The 22,485-nt window shown below is 35.7% G+C and overlaps 1 protein-coding gene across 10 annotated transcripts in view; it reads left to right on the forward strand.

The window, feature by feature from the left end:
* ARL15 (ARF like GTPase 15) overlaps nucleotides 1–22,485 on the forward strand; it is a 513,713-nt gene that overhangs the window by 235,875 nt on the left and 255,353 nt on the right. For all 10 annotated transcript variants that reach the window (XM_069095282.1, XM_069095283.1, XM_069095278.1 and 7 more), the window contains one exon: nucleotides 12,048–12,256. In XM_069095282.1, the coding sequence (XP_068951383.1) occupies nucleotides 12,048–12,256 (209 nt within the window). The remainder of the gene's footprint in view (nucleotides 1–12,047; nucleotides 12,257–22,485) is intronic.

Consider the following 22,485-nt stretch of genomic DNA (forward strand, 5'->3'; position numbering starts at 1 on the left):
GGGGGGGGCCTGGACAACGGCTTCCCAGAATACAGATCAAATCACAGAACACTTCTCAAAGTGAGCCTCCAAAACAAAGCCTCACATCAGGACTTATATAGCCTTCTCCTGGCTCAGAGAATGTAACAACCTTATTGACTCACTGGCCAATCAAGAAGTATCTACTGAAAAACAAGCCTCCCACCCCAGGCTTCAGGTGCACTTTAGCCTAGGGGCAGGGAAGATCTTCCAAATTTGCATTCCCATTACAAGTGGTTGCAGTGGCAAATGTGGCAAAGGAATAAAGAAATTTGAGGATTGAGGAAAGCCATTTTAATGTGGTATTGAGGAGTAATGAAGTCAGAAGTTAGATTATAAGAGGTTGAAAATTAAGAGGAAAGGGAGTAGAAGTAACAAGTGTAGTTAGCCCTTTCTAGGAGTTTGGCTGTGAAAAAGGATAGGGGATATATCATAGGAAACTTTGGCTTTAGGAAGTGTGTGTGTGTGTGTGTGCATGTGCGCACACACATATTTGAAAGAATCAGAAATACTTGAGCATGTTTATAGGCATCAAGGATGGTGCCAGTAGATAATTAAATGAAAAGGGAAAAGGAAATAAGCTTTTATATAGTACCTACTATGTTCCAAGTACTTGAGCAGGGAAGTACTTTACAAATATCCTATTTGATCTAATAATAACCCTGTAGGTTCTGTTATAATTCTCATTTTATGGTTGAGTAAACTGAGACAAACAGAGGTTAAGTGACTTGTGCACTGATAGCTAGTAAGTGTCTGAGTCAAATTTGAATTCAGGGCCTCCTGACTGCAGGGCCAGTGCTCTATTCACTGTACTACCTAGGTGCCCTCCCCCCTTCCCCCGTGCTCTATTCTTGATGAAGCCATGATGATTCTTGGTGATCACAACTTTTCTTTTTGAATGTTTTCTTATTCTATGCTTAAAAAAAAAAAACCCTATCCATTGTATATTTTTTGTTGAGAATTGAAGTCTCAAGCTAGCTGATCCATAGTTTGCAAACTCCTTTCTTCCATCTTTTTTTTTAAGACAACAATCAGGAGAGTTTTGGGTTATGTCCTCCATTCCCAATATTTTCCCAAAGGTTAATGACAGCAGCTCAATAATCACATCTAACAGTATTTCTGGTATTTGTAGAGGTCAACTAGATCTGAAAACTTGAACTTCATCAGTGTCAGCTGCATGCTTCCTTTACTATATCGTTACTTATCTTGAGTATGAGCTCCCTAGAACCATTTTTTATCTTTTCTTCCCCTTGCCTCTCCTCTCCCCCTAGTCTAAGGATAATTTTTCTTGGTAGAGAAGAGATAAGCAAAGCAAGAGGAGAGGGTTACCCTTAGGTATCCTTGCCATCTTTAGCACTGAGTTCAGTGCTCTGGAGTCTAATTTTATAGTACTATGCCACACTAATGTATTGATCTTTGTTAAGGCACCACTGCTTCCATAGTCTATATATTATCTTTAAAAATGAGTTTGTTATTGAGTTCCCTGTGTATCCACATCATTTTTTTAATGGTATGTTATCAGATTATGACCATATTGTCAACATATTTCTATGATATGAGAAACACTTGACCAAGGAGGTATAGTCTTAGTGCTTTCTTTGTCTGGGAAAGTAGAAGGGTTGGGATTCTAATCAGTAAGTCTGCAAGTAAGTCTTAATTCATGGAAACCAAAATGCTAGATTGGTGAGTAGCAGGGAATATGTAGCACACCAAAATACAGAAGTCTGTATTATTAGAGTAACATGTGCCATTCAGGGTTGGCAAGTTTTTTTCCTTAAAAGGTAGTGAAACTGTTTTTAAGACTTATGTGGTCTAAGAGATTAAGGCTTAAACCAATGATGAGCTCCCTGGTCACCTAGGTGTAAGAGATCAGATAATTATCCAGGGGAAGAATTTCCCAGTGTAGATAGGGAGAGGAAGAGTCTTAACAATATCGGGTGCATGTGAATCATATATGTCTACATTAAAGTACTAATAATGCTGTTTTAAACCTTGGGAATCTGAGTACTTACAAGGTGACCTAATGACTACCATCAGGGATGGTACTTAGTGACTTTTATCTGGATCAGGACAACAAATTGGAGATGTGGAAGGTTTTCAGAGTACATTAGGGTGCTTCAAGTCAGGAACTAAGCTCTAAAATGAAATTATGCTGTATTTACAATGTATGCATATATACAGTAAACATACAGGTATACATATATGCTTACAAGTCTACATACTAGGTGATAGTGCCCTGGAAAACTCCCTAATCCTGGTCTTAGAGACCAAGATGAAAACTCTGCCCTGATTACATTTTCTCTGCACCAAGCGAGCATATAAAGGAAGCACTATTTATGGGGAAAATTTAAATGGCTTTTTAATAAATTGCTCAAGCATTCCAGAGCAATAGAAATGTAATAGATATTCAGAAATAACTACAAGTGGAAAGGAGTGGAACTTTGCAAATGTGTGTGCAGTCTGTTTTCTAAGCCCAACAGAATTTTTCTCTGTTTTATGGATAAGTGCCTTAATCACTTATTGAGACCAGACTTCTGAAGAAACAGAATACCTCAATTTGAATCCTTGTTTTTTTTTCCTTACTAATTTTTGTAATTTTTCTACTTTATGGAATCCTTCTCTTCCCCCTAGATGCAGTTTAAGCACCATCTTTTTCATTCCAGGCCTTTTCTGATCATGCTGTAACTGCAAGTGTCCTGTTCATATTTAATGTGTAGTTTTTTTCTTTTTACACATATTCTGTATATACACAGATATGTCTTTGTTTCTAACCTTTTGAGATATAGGTTGCTAGTGAGTATTAATTGTTTGTTTAATTGTATTTATATCTCCAGTGTCTAGCATGGTGGTTGGCATATAAAAGGCATTTAATAAATACTTGTTGATTGACTCATTATAAGATGTCTCAGTCTGCTTACCAGATTTTCTAGAAAAGATTTAAGTGTTTTGCATAGATATGGGGAATATTTTGGAAGGAAAGAGTCTAGGAATTTGCATGCCTAGTAAGCAGAAATATAGAAGTCATAAACACCTTTAAGTTTGGATCTAATACTGCAGTGGTATCCAAAGGTTTTTTATTATACATCCTCATCAGTAAAAATGTTTGAGCATGAAATCCAATATATGTGCATTATCTATAAATTATATATCTACTAATATATTAAATATTATATACCTGTAATATATTAATATTGTATTATACAATTGTATAATATAGTAAATATTCTATACCTATTATATAAAACACAAATTTAAAAGAGGATAAAGATAATAATATCCCAGAGGGCCAGCCTATCTAATTAACAATTTCTTTTTAGCCAAAAGAGAAAGAAGGGGGAAAATAAATCAACCTAAATAATACATCAAAAAATTCTGAAAATATATACAGTGTTCCAGATCTGTGAACCTCCCATCTCTACAAAGGAGTGTGGGGAGATGATTTCTTACATCCCTTCTTTGGAGTCATGCTTGTTCTTTACAGTTTTGAGACTTTTTTTTTATTGTTTTGGGGTGGTGATCATTTGTTCCATTTGAATTATTGTCACTCTTGTGTATGTTTTTTTTCTTGGCTCTGCTTACTGCACTCTGAATCAGTTCTTGTAAACTTTTCCATGCTTTTCTGTATTCATCATATTTTTTTATTTCTTGCAATGCAGTAGTGTTCTGTTATATTCATATATCACAAGTTTTTTTTTAGTTATTCCCCTTTTGATGGAAATATACTTTCTTTCTTGTTCTTAGCTATTACAAACAATACTGCTATAAATATTTTGACACTTATGGGGACTTTTTTTAATTAGTAAATTCTTGGGGCATATGCTTACCAGTAGAATCTCTGGGGCAAAGGATATGGATATTTTATTTGCAGAATTCCAAATTACTTTCCAAAATATTTATACTAATTCATAGCCACACCAACAATACACTAGTATGTTTGTTTTCTTACAACTTCTCCAACATTGACTGTTACTGTATTTTGTCATTCTGGCACATTTGTTGGGTGTGAGGTGAAACCTTAGAGGAAACATCTTCATATCCTCTCCTCTTCCTCATTATTGCCAATTCCACTTCATTTATCAGTCTATTTATACTTCAGTATTTGAGGCACTATTATGGCATCCATCTGTGTGTATTCCCTAAACCAAGTAAAATCACAGCCCCTCGATAAATGAGGAGTTGTTATAAGTTACTGTGGTGACCAAAACTCATTACCATGTGGTCAACCTGGGTCAACTTGATGAACCTTTTTGAGTTGAGCCAGGTTGGTCCAATACCATGTACCACATCCAGTACCAGTGTGCCACCCATCATATCATTCATCCTTAAAGCCTCTTTGGCTTAATAGGATTTGCCAGGGCTTGTGCTCTACTGGTATAGCTTCGGAGAATACAGGATCATGTTCCTACCATAATGAATCATGGGAGTATGAATTTAATTTTGGAAAATCTTTGAAGTATGAAGATCTTAATTTGAGTCCTGCTTCGGATACTACCGTGTAACCCTGAGCAAGCCATTTTATCTCAGTTTCTTCATCTGTAAAATGAAAATAATAGCATCTCTTTCACAGAGTTGTGATACAGTGAGATAATATTTGTAAAAGCCCTTTGCAAACCTTAAAGAACTATATAAATGTTTCTCTTCATCATCATCATCATCTCCTCTTCTTTTTTCTCCTCCTCCTCCTTCTCCTTTCTCCTTTTTCCTCATTTTTCTCCTCCCCCTACTATGCTTCATATTCCTAAGTCTTCTTTTATGGTCTGCAAGCAAACACAAAACAGTCTTGAGGTGACTTGGCTGAGGGGATATAGCACTAGACTTAAAACCAGGAAGCCCCAAGTACAGATCCTGTCTCAGGTATAATTAGTGACCCTGGACAAGTTACTTAACCCCTTTCAGTCTCAGCTTCCTCATGTATAAAATGAGAATAGTAAATCACAGACTGCTTATGAAGATTAAACGAGATGGCATATCTCCTGGTACAAACTGCTTTGTAAACCTTAAATGCTAGCTGCTTTAATAATAATAATAATTTCTATTCTTTCTAAGATCTAAGGAAATTTTATTGGTCTGACACAGTTTCTTTATTAAGAACCCATCCTGACTGGTAGTGATTGCCCCTTTCCTTTCTAAATGCTCATAAGCTATTCTATTATTGTGTTTCAGAATATAGCTAGGAATAAAAGTCAAATTTCTCAGTCTATAGTTTGAAGAATCTACCTCCACTCCTTTTGGAAAACCAGGACATTTGTCTATTTCCTGTTCTTAATCTCCATGTTTTTTTTTCTGAAATCATGAATAAGTCTGCTCAGTAGTTACCCAGGCAAGTTCTTTAATAACTTGGGGAATAGTTAATTTGGGTCTCCTGGTTTGTACTCGTTGATAGCAGCTAGGTGCCCACTTGTTATCTTAACATGTTCCCCCCTTTCCCCCTGCAACGGCCCATAAGTAAAACAGGAATTGAATGGTTCTTCCTTCTCTTTGTCATCTTAAACCTCTTTCACTCCAAACAGAAATGTTATCCTTTCTTGGATCTTCCTCTTGACTACAACGTAGCTAACAGAGGATTTTTCTTGTGCTTAGCATTCACTGCTATCCTTAGCCCTACCTCTAGCATTCCTGACATCTTTATAGGTCGGTGCCATCTTTTGTTATTAATCCTCATTTTCTTGTCCTTTCTTCTATTTTTGTGCCTTGGTTCTTGAATTTTTTTTAATCCATCTTATCTAATACGTCTTCACGATCCCATGAGGGTTTGTTGTTTTTGTTCAGTTGTTTTTCAGTCATGCCCAACTCTTAGTGATCCCATTTGGGGTTTTCTTGGCAAAGATACTGGAGTGGTTTGCCACTTCTTTCTCCAACTAATTTACAGATGAGGAAACTGAGGCAAACAGGGTTAAGTGACTTGCCAAGGGTCACTCAACCAGTAAGTGTCTGGGGCAATATTTGAATTCAGGAAGATGGGGGCAGCTAGGTGGTGCAGTTAATAGAGTACAATCCCTGGAGTCATAAGGATCTGAGTTCAAATCTGGCCTCAAAACTTAACACTTACTAGCCCTGTGACTGTGGGCAAGTCACTTAACCCCAATTGCCCTGTCTTCCCCCTTCCAAAAAGCAAAAAAAAAAAAAAAAAGTGAGTCAAGGGATGGCCCCTTTAATTAGAAAAAAGAAATGAACTCAGAAAGATGAGTTTTGTTGCCCCCATTACTGTCTATAAGCTTCATTCTTAGATTATTGCAGTCTCCTGGCTAGTTTTGTTGCCTTCAGTATCTCTTCTTTCCTATGCTAGTAAAAACATGCAGGTTTAATCTTTATAACCCTACCCCAATCTGCCTTTCCAGATTTAACCTCCATGTGCTTTCTTCCCTCTATGAATGTTCTGCTCTAGCCAAACTAGTTTACTCTTGCTTTTCTTCCCTTCCAGTAAAAACATATGAAGTTCTCCACCCTTACTGTCATTCCCATATACATATCTAAATCGTATTCAATTTTCAAGACCCAACCCTGAACCCACACATTCCTTGAAACCTCCCCTGATTTCTCCAGACAGATGGAATTTCTCTTTCTTCTTACCTCTAATGTCATTTAGTGACACATTACTTGTACCACTAATATTTTACCTAACTGTATTTTGCCTTATCTTTTAGCCATTTCTGTATATGCCCTCTCCCCTCCTAAATTATATTCTTGTGGAGAACAAGAGCCATTTTATGCTTCTTGTTAACTCTATAGTGACCCTACTTTGGAGGGACCTTGCATGTAGTAGTTGCTTGGTGAATACAGTGATATCTCAATTGATATGTCATTTGGATATAAAATTGGCCATCAATCTGTATTGAGTATAAAGTAGTAAAATTACGTTGTTATGACACTGAAAGTTGGGGCAATTGAGCTGTGGGGCAAGTGTGGATAGGGATGGGCCACTAAATGAGGGCCATCTTGAAAGATTAGGAGTGGCCCATCCAAAAGGGCTTAGGAGAATGCTGGACCATTAGGAGAAAGGAAGTCATTTCTATGATTCCTTTTAGGTGTTTCTCAGGGCAAACTGATGGCAAAATCATTATTGAAAAAATATTTTAAGTAGCAGTTGTGTTCTCATATTGTGAGCTCCCCTGCCCCCTTTTATATTATTCTGTACTCTATCTTTATATGTCTTCCATAGTATTTCAACATTTTAAAATGATAATATTTGTTGACTGATCCTTCAAAATCTCTTTGGATCATGTTACTTTATTCTCAAGAACATGCATGGCTTCCCAGTACTGGGCATACCAAATCTTTTGTATGCTTTTCAAGGTCTTACTTTAATTAGGAGAAATCATTTCCAATGGCTTCGCATCATATAGTATCTACTCTAGTCTTTTCACTGTTCTCTGTGACACTTGAAAATTTTTGTCTTATTAGAAATAAATTATCAGCTATGCATTCTAATATGCAAAGAAGAAAAAAAAGGAGTGCATATCACTTGTTACCTCTGGTCTTTTTTAAAAGAATCTGTTGCACTTTACTCAATGATAACAGTATTGCCCTGTTTGTGTCCCTTTCTGAAGTTCTTTTTATGTTCTTTGGCTCACACTTGTTTTTAGGGCTTAATTACATTTCTTGGGCCTTTCTCATGTTGTCTTCCCTTCTTCACTTTACATATCCAACTTGTAACCAGCTTTCAGGACTTTTGGACACAGTAAAAAACAAACAAACAAACAAATAAAACCCCAGCATTCATTTAAAATGTATTCATTCAATTCAATTCAGCAAATATTTATTAGGTCCCTCTTTGTGTGAGGTCCTCTGTTAGCTATATTGTAATTTGTTCCTATATTTTGGAAGTGCTCTTTAAGCCATCCTATTCCTCATTATGAAATTACATTGGCACTCAGTAACTGGAAAGCCCACATAGGCATGCTTTTTTCCAGTGAACTCATCAGTTCATTGGTATCTTAAAGAATGTTTTCTCTTTTCAAAAAGCCAAACAAAGCAAACACCTGGTTCTCTTCAGAGAACTTAGTTATAGGTCTTCATTAAAAATTTAATTCATGTTGACTCAGTAAAATCAAATATGTTGTAGGTTTTAATGGGCTGGAGGAGGGAGTGATCCTCTGAAGATCATTATTCTTTTATTGTTTCTTTCGTCTTAAGCAAAAATACGATGTTTATAGACATAAGTCTAGTCCCCTTCTTAGGACCTTATGTAAAAGTTGGTAGGTTAACAGCATCTGTTTTCTAGATGAGGAAAACAATCAAAGGATTATGCAAAGTCAGGAAGTGCTGAGGCCTCCCAGGTGGGAAATAGAAAGGGTTTTAAGTTATTACTTCTAACTTCTCCATAATAACCTCTCTGTAGACCAGGTACTGTTTCTATAGGAGTGTATCTTTTTGTAACACCTTCTTTAACAGGGAACCCAAGTTTTAGTTACAGAGATGAAAATTCAGTCATTAGACTGTTTTTCATTTCAGACTACTTGCTTAGAAGATGCTGTTTTTGTTATTTCTTTTGAAGTTGGTTTGTTGCTGTAGAGTCCCCTCAAAGGAATTTGCTCTCTATGCTGAGAAAAAAAAGTGTCACTTCCTTTTTATAAGGAACAGATAGCTAGACGCCATTAAAATGGAATGGAAAACTCCACACATTCTTTGACTTTTTAATATAAAAACACTTTAAAAGCAGCTGTTATGTGCAGGATATTGTTAGGTGCTACGTGAAAGACTAAAATTTGAAGCCACCTTCATCATGGAACCTTATCTGACCTCTATGTAAAAATACTGTCATCCTCCAAACTTTGCTCAAGCTTCTGTGCCCCCCCCCCATCATTGCATTTATTTCATTCTACCTTGTATAATAGTTATTTTTGCTCTTGTTCCTTCCCTAAGAAGGTTGTAGACTTTGAGAACAGAGTTAATGTTTTATTTCCACATAACCTACCACAGTGCTTTGAACTTAATATAATTTTGCTGAATGGAATTGTTGAGATATATGACAAGGTTCCTGATCTCATGAGTCTTGTAGTCTACTTGAGAGATATGATTTATTCAAAATAAAACTACTACTACTACTACTACTACTATTACTACTGATGGGGTGCTTGGGATCTATGTATATAATATCAGTTTGTAACATCAGTTTGTAATATCAGTTTGTATTATCAGTTTGTAAAATCAGTTTGTAAAACTAGTCTGTAAAATCACCCCTCCCCAGCCTCAGGGCATTAACTCTGCCCCTTCCCCCTGCCAGCACTCTGCTTAGCAACAACTCATGAACTGTTCATCTCTGCTTGGAACAATAACAAGCTACAGCTATGAATCCTTCATTAAACCATCTATAAACATTTTAGCTTAGGCAAATGTTATCTCCCCCTAGTATAGTGGCCAGGTGCATCTATGAACCCTTCAGTGCACTATCTATAGGTTAACTCCTCAGCCAATTATACATATACTGAGTCTCTGTTAGCCTTGGTTCCCAACATCCATCTTGTCAAACATGACACTGATGATTGGCAGACTAGGCACTTCTCAGTCTTGACCACTAGCTGACTTAGTGATGCTTCAAGCTTAAAACCACATCTCTAGGATTCCCCCCCCCCCCCTTGGTCTATTTCCCTGTGAATTATGGACAGTATGCCTTCACAGTTGACATTAAAAGGGCATGTTCAGGGGCGGCCAGGTAGCACAGCAAGTAAGAGCACCGGCTCCAGTGTTGAGAAGACCTGGAGATCAAATCCCGGGCTCAGACGCTCAGCACCGCACCTAGAGATAACTGGCCGTGTAGCCTTGAGCAAGTTACTTAACCCCAATTGCTTAAAAAAAAAATAAAATAAAATAAAAGGGCATGTTCCTTTAAGCACTGACCACTCCTTAACTCCTCCCTAATCCCACCCTTACTCACCTAGTTAGCATAATTGACATCTGATTTACTGTCTTGACTCCTTAAAAACTATACCTGTGACTTCTTTAAGTTTGCAGGCTCCCTAAGAACCCCTGCCCACTGAAAAGTGTAACAATAAACTTGCAGGTTCCCTAAGAACTCTTGCCTGCTGTAAAGCATAACAATAAACTTTTACAATCCTAACTCCAAGTTTGCTTGGGCCCAGTGAATTCTTTCCAGACTGAATCACAGGGATTCTGGTCATTGATATTGATCAGAGTTTCTGTATAACCGATTGCCATCTCCCCATCTCTACTCCTCCTCCTCCTCCTGCTACTACATCATCTTCTTCATATATCCATATCTACCTATCTATCTATCTATCTATCTATCTATCTATCTATCTATCTATCTATCTATCTATCTATCTATAATTGTGTGTGTGCGTGTGTGTGTGTGTGTGTGTGTGTGAGAGAGAGAGAGAGAGAGAGAGAGAGAGAGGAAAGAATCTTAAATTTGACAATTTTTTTCCCCTAACTTTTTTTTTTCAATTTGCTAACCAAATAACCAAATCCATTTTGGCTTATAGAGCACTGGACCTGCAATCAGGAAGACCTGAGTTCAAATTTGTCATACTAACTGTATGACCTTGGACAAGTCACTTAACACTTGTTTGCCTCAATTTCCTGAGCTATAAAATGGGTATCATAATAATGCCTCCCTCCCAGGCTTGTGAGAATCAAATAAGATAATATTTGTAAAATATTTAGTCCAGTTTCCTGGCACATAATAAGTGCTATATAAATGCTGCTATTGCTGCTTATGATTATTATTACCACCACCTCATGGAGTAAGGGAAAATTGGAATTGGAATTGTTTTTAGATCCATATCATTAAAACAAAAGCTTCCTGAAATTAGGGCAATTTCATTATTGAGCTCTGACACCAACTTTTAGCCCCATTCTTCCTTTTATCCCATCAGAATCATTCTAAGTCATCTTAATGCTTTCAAAGTTGTGCTCCATTAATGGAGGTAAGGGGACCAAGAAAATTTAGTGTGATTTGGAAATACTCTTGTTGGCTAAGTTTTCATTGTATGCAATCTGGGTTATTATGTCTCCTTCATTCTGACAGTTTCCTTGTCTCCCATCTTTCCTTCCATCTGCCTTAGGGATAAACTCTCTTTCTTTGGCCTCTATTACTCTCTAGATAGTAAGTCATCTACTTCTGTGTCAGACACATCATGTTGAAATCTGTAACTTCCACGAATAAAAGAAGGTTTTGGGGTGATTTTGAACTATATTCAATGTGTTTCACAATTAGATTCAAGGTAGACTTACAGGCTGAAATTTTTAGAGGATGGAAGGTATATAGCTGAAGCAATAGACATATTTTCATCAAGACAAATGATCTTCAAAGAAATTGTTTCCAAAATTCATCAACATAATCAATGAACTTATCTAATTTTAATAACTTTCCCTCCAAATAAATTGCTCTTCAATTACTCAGTCAAAGTAACTCTTTAAAATTTCTTTAGAAATATTTTTAAAGGTAAATTTGAGCATCACCATTGTTTTTCACAACACTTTCCAGTGGTGTCTTTTTAAAAAATATAAAAATGATCTCTGGTTTGAATATTCCATAAAGCTTTCCATTTTATCTCCTAGATTGATTGTACTTGCTCATTTATAGTGCCTCCATAGATTTTCAGATTATGATATCTTTAGCCTTCTGAAGCTAAGCAGAACTGATCAGGTCCTCTTCTGGGAAATACAACTGATATGAGCAACACTTTGGGAATGATTCAATAGGTTGTACTGTTCTTTTAGGAGATATTGAACTCATGCTGCAGTATGACTCATGCTATTGAGAGAATTCTGACATAGGAAGAATTCTTCTGCATTTGTCTAAAAATCTTTCTGCTGTTACTTTATTAGTTTGATAAAGAAATGTCATATAATTGATCTAACCCTTTTTCTCCCTTTTGTTCTCCATATCTGCAACCCTGTTCTCTGATTACCCTAGCCTGTACTGAGTCTAATGTATGCCACTTCCTGTCATAGCAAACAGTTTAGCAATTTATTGTTAAAAGTTAACTTTTTTCAGTTATTATTGTTGTTTGACTTCTGAGGCAATTAATACTATGTTTTTTTTTAATTCTATTTTGTTTTCAAAGGGGCCGATAACATTAGGAAATACTGGAGTCGCTACTACCAAGGATCTCAAGGGGTAATATTTGTATTAGACAGTGCCTCTTCAGAAGAGGAACTAGAAACCTCTAGAAAAGAACTGCATTCAGCTCTTCAGCACCCACAGTTATGTACTTTGCCATTTTTAATATTGGCCAATCATCAAGACAAGCCAGCTGCACGATCAGTACAAGAGGTATGTCTTTCCTACCAGAGCATTCCTGGGCATACTCACTTTCTTTATGTTTGCCTCAGCAAACTGGAATATTGAAATATGTATATGATTATGCGTATATTTAAAAATTATATTTATGCTCTTACTCTTGTTAGCAGAAACCTGTAATGATCTGATGTGCATTTATTCTACAGACATCCATTTCAGCGAGCAAAGAGCTGTCTACCTGCTTAGTGAGACCAAAAAAGTGTCAAGCCACTTGTTGTGAATTTTTTGTTTTCTCCTTTGACAATATATAAAAGTGTTTGTTCAAAAGTATTATTTTTATATCCAAACTTTTATATTACATGTTCACAGCTGTTTAAGTTATGCACGAAACCTATCATGTTCCTACCTCTCATGTCTTATCTAACACCATACTCCTTTCTTCACTACTTATTACTGAAATTGGAGGAAATGTTCCTTTTTCAGGCTAAAATATGATATTTTTTTTCTTGGCTTGACAATTCCATAACAACCAATGAATCTAGAAATGGTCTATTGTCTTCCTTGTTTTGTTTTTCTTAAATTATTATATCTTATCTGTCAATAAGGCCAATTTTTGGTAGACTATGACAGTGTTTCATTCAATATTTTTGATTTGTGGTTTGAAATAATATGACATTAACGGTGGTAGACTCTTGTCTAGTGAAATCAGAACTTTTGTTGTGTTCTATTACCCCTAGTAACTTTTAGGATAGTTCCTTTTTTATTGTGGAAATTATTTCTCAAGTGATTTTGAAAGAAAATAATTAATGAGAATGACATTTTAGTTCATAATCTCAAAATGGAGCAAAAAGCCAAGATCATTGTAAATTTTAATTCAATTCTATATCATAGTGTATACTATGACTACTGTGCATTCTTATCTACAAAATGTTTTCATACTATGTCACATGTGGTTGGTTTGGATGACATACTTTGAAATTATAAAATACTAAATAAGTATTATGGCAGTACAATATTTATAACACCTTAGTTTTGGACTACTATTAATGAATATATATACGGAAGAACTCTGTGCGCCAAGTCTGCCTGGGTAATATATTGCCTCATCAGCTATGAAGCCATTTTTTATATGTTGCTTTAATTTACAAAAATTAAAAGCTCTTCATAATTATAGGTGTCATTATTCAGAGAAGTGAGATTGTGAGAATCATCTAAATTTTAATTCCTGATGTGATTCTAATCCTTCCTTGTGGCCTTAGCTGATTTCATTAACTTCTTGGCATTCATTTTTTCTGCATGGAGAATGGATATAGTAGTCCTTTATTTGGAATAGCTGTGTTGATCAGTTTGTTAATGCTTATAGAGAATTCTTTAGTTGAAAAATTCATTTATTTTGGTGTTTGTTTCAGGGATTGTTCAGGTCAAGAACATTTTTCTTAGAACATATTTTCTTAAAAACCCTGTCTCAACCTCTTTTTCCTGAGAATTGTTCTCTTAGGAGTTGTCTGTAATTATTTAGTCCAAAGCAAAAGTTCTTGTTAAATACTATGCATTTTTAAAGGAAAGCAGTCATTTAGAAATTGTAAGACTTTTGTTGTGGGAAAAATAAATTTTGATTATTCATAATTATACATTTTTCCTGATAAATGATACTGCTGAATTAAATGTGTTATTTGTCTGATAGAAAATTCTTACTCAGACTCATTTTCAGAGGTAAAATCAATGAAACTGAATAAAGGAAACTTTTAACAAATACATTAATTATATGCCTTATATATGTTGGCCAGCCTTACCCCAAGAAATTCTCATTCTCACTCTTTTCATTGTTTAAATATTCTTTAGTATTCTTTGCAAAATGATGAAGATGGGAAATTTCTCATTAAAATAGTCAGGAACCTACTTTGAAATTGGTGCATGCATTTCATATGTAGAGAAATTGTTTAGCTGTAATTTTTTCCTTTTTTTATTTGCATCAGTTATGAGAAGCCAGTTTTTGTCTGTATGTAATTTTCTACTTAGTATCACAAATCCCACCTTTGCCTGAAGTGAAGCCTTTGTTTTGACTTAGAATTGGTTTAAGCATATATGCGATATAAACATCTGCTTTTAAAAAACCTTTCATTATTGGGATATATTTATAATTTATCTCTCTATCTTTGGGAAAATGCCATAAGTTTATTTTTTTTTACTATGTTTAAACTGCTCCCACAACATACATTTATTTTTCTGCACAGGGTGTGTTATTAATTTATTAGTAAAATTCATGTAGGAATATATCTTTAAAAATTAAGTCAAATCCTCACTTCCAGAAGAAGAGTAAGGAATGTTTTTCTAATTTCATAATCTATATTTGCCACTTAGTAGTGACTTTAATTTAGAATTGGATCACTAAAAACATTTCTTCCATTACCTTTAGTAAACAATCAATATTTATACCTCAAAACTTATGTACATTAGAATATGCACCTGTTAAGTGCATTCTATTTTGAAATTCCAATCTACTTTGCAAAATACATTACTGAGAATTGTGGGCAAGTGCTATTGAAGGTGTGTTCTGGGTTCTGTTCTTTCAGAACAATGGAAAAATACCTTCAGTTTACATAAGAATGATGAACAATTGTTTGATGCAGTTAAGGAGACAATGAGTCATAAAGGCTTATTGGTTCTTTCTGATTAAATTGTTAAGTTCTGTGCTCACTGCATAATGCAGACATTGCACAATTACTTATGCTGTCTTTGGAGTAGAAGGGTATACACCCCTTTAAAGAATTTACTGGCATTATTTAATGAGGATATCACTGATTTTGAGAAGACAATGAAATCTGAGGAAAGAAGCTGAGTTATTATGGATTACATAGAGAATGATTCCAAAAAGAATGAAAAACTGCCAGGACTGTATTCATTTCAGTGCTCTCAGTGCTGCTAAGTAGAAATGTTTGTGTAGAATACTAAAAAAGAAGGATGATAGTTAAAATTACTGTGTAACCCACAGTCAGAGGGCAACATGCCCAATTATTTTGTTGCCATTTCGAAGTACAAGTGCAGTCTTGAAGAGGGCATATTTTCCCTTCATGTAATATCCTTAGAGTACTAACAGGGTTATTAACCTTATCATATTAAAAATATATCTATATATATGACATGTATATGATGTATTTGTGTAGGCTTTTTGCACACATTGTTATAATGCACAGTGAGGATTTAGGTTTTGAACATCATGTTATCTAACTTTGCTTTTTAATTGCAAAAGCCCTAGGAAGAACACCCTTTATAAACTGTCCGAAGGCCAAGCACTCTCTGCAACAGATGTTTGTTGTATTCACTTTGGGGAGGTGTAGTTGCTACAGTTTTCCAAAATTTACTTTAATCAGACTTTTTTTTCTTTTTTTACATTTATATACCATTAAAATATTTGTCTATTAGTTTGCTATCTTGATCCTTTACAGAAAATCAAAAGCAATGGAATTAGAAAAACTAGGTAATGAGAAATCGTTACAGTACTTTGATGGGTTGTTTATTTGTATTGAATTGTAATTGTATCTAATTTGTTTTACAACTCCCATAGGAGAGCATACTTCAGTTCTGAAGTTATTTAAGAGATCAGGGGGAATTTTATGAAAAATTGACTTAGTGGCCAATAAACGCAGCTCTGTTTTCTCCTTATTTGGTTACTGGTTGTGGCTATTTCAGCCGCTATTTAAAAAAAATACATAAAATTTAAAAATTTTGCGCTGTGGCCTCTAAAAAAATACATTTAAAATATGTAAGAATGAATATTCTTATGTTTTCAGCTATCTTATGAGTTAGTATTATTTGCTTCTCCTAAATTTCAGATATTTAACCTTTTCAGTACTGATATATCAAATTACCGAATTATTTGCATATAGGCAACTTTGTGTTAATTCCAACATTAGCATGGAAATAGTAAAGCCTTGATATTTAAGACATAATGGATGAATGATTAAATTGGCTGTCTAGTTCATTAGTTGTAGCACAGGAAAATCCAGTCACTAAATTAGTGTGTCCTCATAAAACTAGAATTTAAGTTGTGACCATGCCATTCCTCAAGTTTCATTCAATTAACTATTGATTTTTAGTACATCCTGTTATGAGAAGGAAATTTACTTATTTGTCAACCTAATACTTGGTGATGAATTTGAATAAAAATGTATCCAAAATGTGAGAAGTTACTTGTTTATGAAAATATAAACATTTCCAATTTTTGCGTATTTTTAATCTTGTACTTAATGTTTAGATTTTTTTAAACATATAAAAATTTTCTATTCATTATATCCTGAGTAGCTTACCCACTTTTTTTTATAATTATGAGGCTGCCTTTGGGAGAGGTTGCTAAATGTTCTGTTCAAGGATATTTATTATTCTTAATATATACAAATCAGTCTTTTTAGTTTATTGCCCTCTTTTTTATGCTTCAGAGACTTAACATCAGTGTTCTGATGTTAAGACATTTAGTCATGGTATTTATATCTTTAAATAATAAAAGATTCATATATTTAGATTTTTAAAAAGTGTTTGTTATGTGACACTATAGTTGTGTGATAGCTGTGTAAACAATGAAATCCAAATCCCCTACCCCAATTTTACATGACAGATCTCTAATAGAAAATACAGAGGTATATTTATTCTTTTTTCAAGTCTAATTCATCGAAATCATGTCCTGTATGAACCTCTAGAGTTAGGTCTAAGAAAGACAAACAGGATTAGGTTGTATCCATGTTTATTTCTCACAAAGCAGGCGGCATGCATACATGGGAGCCAGTCTAGAACTGGGTTCTTTTTGGGGTTAGGGTGCATAGTTTATAAATCCTTTCAACAGGGGCTAATGTCACTTCATCATCCTCTCTCCTCTGGACCAAGGAAATTCCTCTTTTATCAGACCACCCCCCAAATTTGGACTTATCTAGAGAAAAGAATCTGTCTCCACCCAAGCATGAGTAGAACACAGTAGGCTTCCTTACCTTAGATTAAATTACTTGCTAGCTTGGATGGGGGCTGATCAGGATAAGGAGAGTCAATGCAATCTCATTTATCAGTGATGTCCTTTTGGAGAAAGAAACTGAACTTAAAGTCAGGACTTTGGAAGAAGTGTGGGGGAAAAGGGGAGCTCTGAATCTTCAAGATATTGGCTATTAATAATCATTTTTCACACTTACTAGGGAAAAGGAAGAATATACTTTCTTGTAAAGTAGCCCTATTTGTTGTAAAATAGTTGTAAAACAATTGTGAATCCCCTCAATCTTCCAAGTATCTTGATACTTGCTCCTTGGCTGCTTTCTAGAATGCTGATTTGATTTTACAGAGAGTCTTGTACATACCTAATGGGTGAGCAGTTTGAAAATCCCCTTGTGGGATATGCACTTATTTTTAAATGATATAGGAGTGATGTATATACTATTTTTAGGACATTCAATAAAATGTGTACTGTACAGTCACAATTCAGTATCAAGGAACAACACTCTCCTCATCTATTTCATCTACAAAATTTTTTTGTGGCATACTGAAACTTATAGCACCTTGGAAGAGAAGCTGTATCAAGAAGTCATTGACTTGGTTGACGCCAAATTTTGTTTATTGACATAATTTAACAACTTTTGGATCGGAGTAGTTAGCCAAAGTAATGTCACCTGACTTTTTCCTTTTACGTAACCTCTCTTGAGAAACTTCATCTTTTCACCTGGTTTCAATTATCTTAAGCCTACCTCTTAGCTCTGACCTCTCCTTTTATTATTTTCTACATTTCTTGCCTCCTACAAGACACCCATACATACAATACATATATGATACATGTACCAACAATGCCAAGAAATTTTCAACATCTGATCAGCAAATCAAAACCCTGTCATGTGCACAGGCACTATGTTAGATACTCTCTGGTAAATAAAACTAAGGTGTGGTTCTTGCTCTTGATGAGTTTGCAATCTATTTGGAGAAATAATAATATGCCTCTTTATGATTATAGGATTTAAAATTAGAGTGGATGTTAGTGATCATGCAGTTCAATCACTGTTACCACTAAGAAGCTAAGAGACTAGGGTCATATAACTTGAAGATGGCAGGATTTAAATATCTGTCCTCTGTGTTCAAGCCAGCATGCTTCATTTTTGGATTGATTTGAAATCATGTCTAGTGCTGTTATCTTCTAGTCTTACCCTCAGTATCAATAGCTAGTACTAGTTAATATCTCCTGAGTTTCATCAATAGCAGAGATTTTTACCCTATTATCAATTTAACTAGTTAATGATCTTCTTTATATCAATAAATGGTTAACATTGATTATTTCCTGAAGATATAACATTAACTTTTATGGAGAGATACTTATGGAAAAAATACCATAAGAAACAAATTACAAAATATCTCCTCTCCTCTTCTGCCTTGCCACTCCAACCTTCAGCGGCTTGACCAGGGTACAGTCCCTTCTACCACCTTGATCTCTAGCAGTTGCTATAAAGCATTTGTCCCACTCACTTCTCTTGTAGACATGGCAGAAGATGAATGAATTGCTGCCATGTTTATCAGACACAGTCTCTGCTGCTAGTCTGGAATAAAGAGATCACTTTCCAGGGCTATGTAAGCTATGGCTCCTGACATGTTCTACTGGCTCTTCTAATCTTTTGAAGCTCACAAGGTCATTCTGTCCTCAGTCCTTCTTTACCCAAGAACCAGAAAGAATAGAAACAAAGTTATTGTGGGGATCAAATATGTAAAATGTTTCCTTTTATATAATATACATATAGCACCTTGAAGTGCTATATAATTGCTAACTATTAATCCAATGGAGAGAGAAACAAAATAGCCACCATATTTCCTAGTCCAAATGGTATCTAGGTGGTAAGGACCCAAGACCTCTCCTGAACTGGACAGCACTTCTTGTCTTGTTTGCCATCAGGGGAGAGACAGATAGAGTTGGCCCATTAGTATGTTTTGTATGCACGTTCATTTCAGACTCAGAAGCCAATTAAAAAGCTTTTCTTCATCATGTAGTAAGCAGATGAGAAATAATCACGAATACCAGTTCATGTCCTGAACTGAGGTCAAGGCTCCCCTACGTTCCAGGTCATCCTGAAATTTCCGTCATCAAATTCCCTAAGCAGCCATGCTGATTGACTCCAGGCACATGTTTCTGGGCTGACTCATTGTCCAGTGTCCTCTCTACCTATGGTTTGATTCACATCATCCATTAAGTCCTCCTATTTGTTTTCTTATGTGTAAAATGGTGATCAGATGAGTTAGTTGCTCTAAGCCCTTTGTAAGCTATAAAGCAATTTTTAATTGATTGATTTATTTTTTAGCAATTGGGGTTAAGTAACTTGCTCAAGGTTACACGGCCAGTTATCTCTGGGTGCGGTGCTGAGCGTCTGAGGCCAGAACTGATGCCAGGTCTCCCGATTCCGGGGCCGGCGCTCTTACTCACTGCGCCACCTGGCCGCCCCTGTAAAGCACTTTCAAGTGCCAGCTGTGGTTCTCTTTATCATTGTCTCCATCCTCCTCCTCAGTATCATTGTCATCATCAGGTGGGCATTTGTGCTAGCCATGGATGATACAAACAAAAGGTTGAAGGAGGCAACATGCATCTATAGCATATCCAGAGTATGTACAGAACACTGATCTTGGAAGGACGTAGCTCTAGCAGTTTGTCTTCCTCAGAGCTGGTGCTTGAGCTAATTTTGAGGAGAGATAACAAGTTCTGTTGTGGAAATGGCAAGGTTGTGATCTAGATCTGGGGGTCATCTTCAAAAAAGGATAATAGAATCTGTGGGTGCAGATGAAGCTACTCAGTATGAGAGTTTTGAGACAGAGAAAAAGGACACAGGAGAGAGTTTTTCTGGTATTAATTCAGGGAAAAAATGACTGTTCAGGAATGGACAGATAGGTTGTTTGTTCTTTGTTTTTGAAGGGGACCAGTGACATCACAGGTGATATCTTGATTTGTCTGTGAATTGGATTTAAGTGAGGCAGTTACACAAAATCATCAGCCTCACTCTCTCTTCCAGAGTCACCTAAATCCAGTGGCAAGACAAAAGTCAAGACAGCTAGAGGTGGCCCAGGGATGCAGTGGAAGACCTTGGTGTCTTCAATGTCTGATCAAGCTTTAAGTGCTCCACAATGCCTACTTCAGCTGCCTTTGTGGCTGTTGGAACACATTGTTTTCATCCACCCATTCATTCCACCAGGGGAAGTCTTCACATGCTTGGGTTTGAGACCTCTTAGTTAACTTCAACTTGATTTAGCACATCTGCTGAGATAGTGAGAAGGAAAAGCAAGAAACAACAGTGTCACCAAAACTCAGAGAGTACAGAGTTTCAAGGAAGAAAGGGGTGGTAAACATGACAAATGCTGCAGAGAATTCGAGAAGGATGACCTTTTATTTATTACAAATTGGTCTCCTTGTCTGAACTCTCCCCATTCTTTACTATCCTATATACTACTGCTTAAAAATTTACTTAAGTATTGATTTGATGCCTCTATTCAATCAACTTTAATGGCTTCCTGTTGCCTCATAGGTAAAACGCAAACTATTCTGTTGAGCTTTTAAATATGTTCACAGCCTGGCCCTAGCCTAAGTTTTCAGCCTTTTTAGATGTGCTCTTCCTTCTGAACTCTTTGATTTCAGCAAAACTGACCTTCTCTCTGTTCTTTACAACAGATACTGTGTACTCTCTTTATACTATCTCCCATGCCTTGAATGAGTCTTCAAAACCCACATGGGTTTTCTCTTTTAGCAAAGATAGCGGAGTGTTTTGCCATTTCCTTCTTCAGCTCATTTTCCAGTTGAGGAAACTGAGGCAAACAGGATAAAGGGACTTGGCCCCCAGGGTTACAAAACTGGTGAGTGTCTGAGACAGATTTGAACTCAGGAAGATGAGTCTTTCTTGACCCCTAGCTGCTCATTCCTTCCTTACCTCTTCTATTCAGAGTTCCTCCCTTCTTTAAGATAATAGCTCAAGCACCACTTCCTGTGGGAGACCTTTCTTTATCTAGGTCTTCTTAACATGGGTGTCCTCTCCCCTAAGCTACTTTGTATTGTTTATATTTATTCACCTTATATTTGTGATGTGATGTGTGTGTGCATGTGTATGTGTGTATATATGTGTAAATATGTGTGTATACCCATCTAGGTGTCTGTTTGTTTATCTATAACACATTTGTTATCTCTTCTTGAAAATATCAGCTTTTTGAGAATAGGGATTATTTTATTCCTTGTACTTGAATCCTCAGAACCTAGCACAAAAGTAGGTGTTTAATAAATGTTTGTTGATTTGTCAATAATAATAATAAATTGGATCTGTTGATCTTAGAAGTTCCTTCCAGCTCTAAAATTCTGTTATTTTATATTTCTTTCTCAGGTAGTAACTGCCTAAAACAAGTGGATACAGCTTTGATAAAATATGTACAGTGTGTATAGACACATTGACTCATCTCTCTCTCTCTCTTACTGTCTGCATGTACACATCCATCCATCCATCCATTTTTGTGAATATTTAAGTATTTTCTTGGGTAGCTTGGTGGTATAGAGTGCAGGATCTGGCGACAGGAAGACTCATCTTCCTGAATTCAAATCTGGCCCCAGACATTTATTACCTATGTATCCTTTGGCAAATCCCCTAACTCTGTTTGTCTCCATTTCCTCATCTGTAAAATGAGCTGGAGAAGGAAATGGCAAACCATTCCCAATATCTTTGCCTAGAAAACCTTGAATGGGCAGTCAACTCCCAAAGAGTCAGACAAAACTGAATAATAACAACAAAGTATTTTGCTTGTATTTGTCCTAACCTCTTGTAGATTATAATTTCTTCACTGAAACAATACTATTGTTCCCTTTGGGTTTCTTACTGTTCTGTGTAAAGCCAGTGGTCTCTAAGTATTGATTAATGAACATATTTTCTTAAAGCTGCTTAGATTTGATCTAATTTAGTAGTATTTTGTGCTGTCCTTTTAATAGTTTTCTTTCCATCTTTTAAGGTTATGGTATAAAGCAGAGCACTGTAGGACATCATTGAAAACAAGGAACTCAAAGTGAATTTCATCTTTCAATTTAGGGGGAAAAGTGTTTAAAGTAAACATGGGCTTATTGTTTAGAGAGAAATTTTTGGTTTAAGAATTTTATTTCATTTGGATATTTTTTTTTATACTAGCAATTAAAGATAAAGTTCCATAATCTTCTTGTGTTGCATTCAAGTCTTAATTTTTCATATCTTTACTTTTTTTTTTTGGCTAATAATTTTTAACATATTTTAGAAATC

Source organism: Petaurus breviceps, unplaced genomic scaffold, assembly GCF_028583685.1.
Source record: "Petaurus breviceps papuanus isolate PSGF00001 unplaced genomic scaffold, PetGlider_PUasm1.0 226, whole genome shotgun sequence".
Taxonomy (NCBI): domain Eukaryota; kingdom Metazoa; phylum Chordata; class Mammalia; order Diprotodontia; family Petauridae; genus Petaurus; species Petaurus breviceps.